This window comes from Nestor notabilis, unplaced genomic scaffold (genome assembly GCF_000696875.1).
Source record: "Nestor notabilis isolate BGI_N333 unplaced genomic scaffold, ASM69687v1 scaffold20031, whole genome shotgun sequence".
NCBI classification, from domain to species: domain Eukaryota; kingdom Metazoa; phylum Chordata; class Aves; order Psittaciformes; family Psittacidae; genus Nestor; species Nestor notabilis.
The window spans coordinates 3975-6438 of NW_009913604.1; the positions used below are offsets into that span (position 1 = coordinate 3975).

Consider the following 2464-nt stretch of genomic DNA (forward strand, 5'->3'; position numbering starts at 1 on the left):
TGTGTTACCTGCGCCAGTGCGGGCCGCCCCCCAGCCTGTCACCCGCCTGGCGTGCCAGGGCAGCCGTGATGGTACCACACTGGCATACACCATTGCTGGAGGTAAGGAGTGGCCAAGCCACAGCACAACCCAGCCTCTTACTGTGGTATGGCACTGAGCAGACCCTCTTGTCCAGGAAACGAGGATGGGCACTTTCAGCTGGAGGGGAACACTGTCCTGTACCTCCCCAATAACATACCTGAGCCCCGCACCTTTGTGCTGCTGGTGGAGGTGTGGGATGGCTCCGGTGCCTCCCGCCACAGCACTGTGGTGGCACTGGTGGTGCATGTCACTCCCCTTAGCACGCCGGTGCCACCCAGCACCACGAGCCGGCGCATGGTGAGCAAAGCCCAATGCAGGCGGTGCTCCCGGGTCCATGAGGCCCCCTGGCCCTCACGCGTCCCCTCACCCCACCACCTCCACAGACATCACGGAAAGAGCGCCTGGTTGTCACACGGACGGAGGCAGTGTGGCACCCGCCAGCCTGGTTCGTGGCTGTGCTGACTGTCTCTGGTGCCCTGCTGCTGTCTGCCCTGGGCTGCATGGCCTGGAGCCTGCTGTGCAGGTGAGCACCAGTCCCATGGTATGGCACAGCATGGCACAGTGAGCAAGATGAGGGGCTCACAGCTGTCTTCTGTTCCTACCACAGCAACCGAGTCCCTGGCAAGCTGCTCCTGGGCAAGAGGTGGGTGCTGCATGGCCAGGGCTGTTATATCAGTGAGAGGCAGCCACTCTTGTTGGCACAGGCTCCTGGAGTGTCCCTGCAGGCAGCTGAGCAGACACAGCATATGGAGGGGGTTTAACGTGCCCTGCATTTGGCTGTGATCTGTGGGTTGCTGTGCTGGGGAGATATCTCTGTCCAGAGCAAGGGTGCAACACTGATGAGAGCTGTGGATGCACCTTGGCCAGGCAACAGCCATAGTGGTGGCTAGACTGTGACACCACCTGCAGTGGGCAGGGTGGGATGGCACAGTGCTGGGTCCCACCACCAAGCTGGGGCTGCTGCTGCTCACCAGTGGAGCCTCAGTTTGACAGGGAAAGCTCGGGGAAGAGGTGCACGGTCTGCACCCTCCTGCGAGGATGAATGAGGAGGTGGAGGGGAGACACCAAGGAGGACTGGAGCCAACCCAGCCCACGCCAGGTGTCTGCACGGCGAGGAGGAGGGTAACGGCCACCTCCATGGCAAAACTGCCTCAGGTTGATGCGTGGCTGCGTCCGTGTTCATTTGCCAGGTTGGCACTGGAGCTGTAGTGGCTGTGCAGAGGAAGAGACTTGGGCTCAGCCCCTGTAGGTGGTGGGCTCCAGGGTTGCAGGTCCCCCAGCACAGCATCCTCTGAGCACAAGAACATTTCATGCCAGCACATGGGGAAACAAGTGGTTGTGGTGGTGGACATCTTTGTTGCTTTTGAGCACTGCTGGAAGGTGGTGGTGTTTAGGGGAGCACGGCCCCTGCCGCAGTCCCCTTCAGTGCCCAGGGGACACATGGGCTGGGACCATCAGGTAGGTGGATGATGGGCTGACAGGGTGCAGCTGGCAGTGCAAAGCCTGGCCGGCAACTCACTTCCTGCAGCACCCTCAGGGTCAAGGTCAGGTGCCCATCACCAACAGCGTGCTCTCCCCTTGCTCTTTCTACCCTCTGCAGCCCCTGGAATGTGGCGGAGCAGAAGGGGGATGAGGGGGACCAGGGAAGCCCCCATGCCAGCAGCCTGGTAAGTGTGTGCCATGGTGGTAAGGGCAGGTGCCACTCTGGAGGTGCAGGAGGGAGCCCTGGGGCCCCTCAACATTCTCTCCCATCCCTCCTCCACAGGAGCAGTTTGATGGCCGTGCCCAGGACCCTTGTAAGTGCCCTGTCCCATGGCCCTGGCATTCTTGGGCTGCATCCCTCGGGGCTGAGGGGTCTGGGGGATGAACAGTGATGCCTGGGCAGTGCCCATGGGGCAACATCTGAGCGCTGCCCTCCCATCTCAGGCACCGGCAGGGACTATCTCTTCAACAGCAAGACTGGGGCACGGCGCTGGATCTGAGCGGTTTGACTCGGTGAGGAGCTCCCTGCGACACACAGCTCCCCGAGGGCCACGCCAGAGCACTGGTGTGGCCGTGCGGCCCGGGAGGAGGACGGGATCCCTCCTCTGTGGATCTCTGCAGCCCCTGAGCCAGCACAGACTTAATAAACAGTGGCAGAGACTGCACCCGCTGCTGTGCTTGCCGTAGGGAGGGGTATTGGAGGAAAAAAAGGTGCCCTGGGGTGGCGGTCATTAGCGCCGTCTCCAGTCAGGGACGTGGGTGGCACGACCCAGGACGAGGACGGCATTTACGGCAGCACCGGCCTCAGGCTGGGGTTTGCACTGAGAAATACGTGCCGAGGGCTTTGACAGGGTCTGCTCCGCTCACGGCGGCGCCTCTGTGTAGGCTCTGGATGTGACCC

At 62.1% G+C, this 2464-nt stretch overlaps 1 protein-coding gene across 1 annotated transcript in view; it reads left to right on the top strand.

The window, feature by feature from the left end:
* The window catches only part of CDHR4 (cadherin-related family member 4), a gene marked incomplete at its 3' end in the record, with an annotated part of 5799 nt that extends 3922 nt beyond the window's left edge, over window positions 1–1877 (top strand). The window contains 6 exon segments of the mRNA XM_010023279.1: window positions 35–122; window positions 176–378; window positions 465–604; window positions 689–724; window positions 1682–1748; window positions 1847–1877. Of these exon segments, the coding sequence (XP_010021581.1) occupies window positions 35–122; window positions 176–378; window positions 465–604; window positions 689–724; window positions 1682–1748; window positions 1847–1877 (565 nt within the window).
* Window positions 1878–2464: the final 587 nt, after the last annotated feature.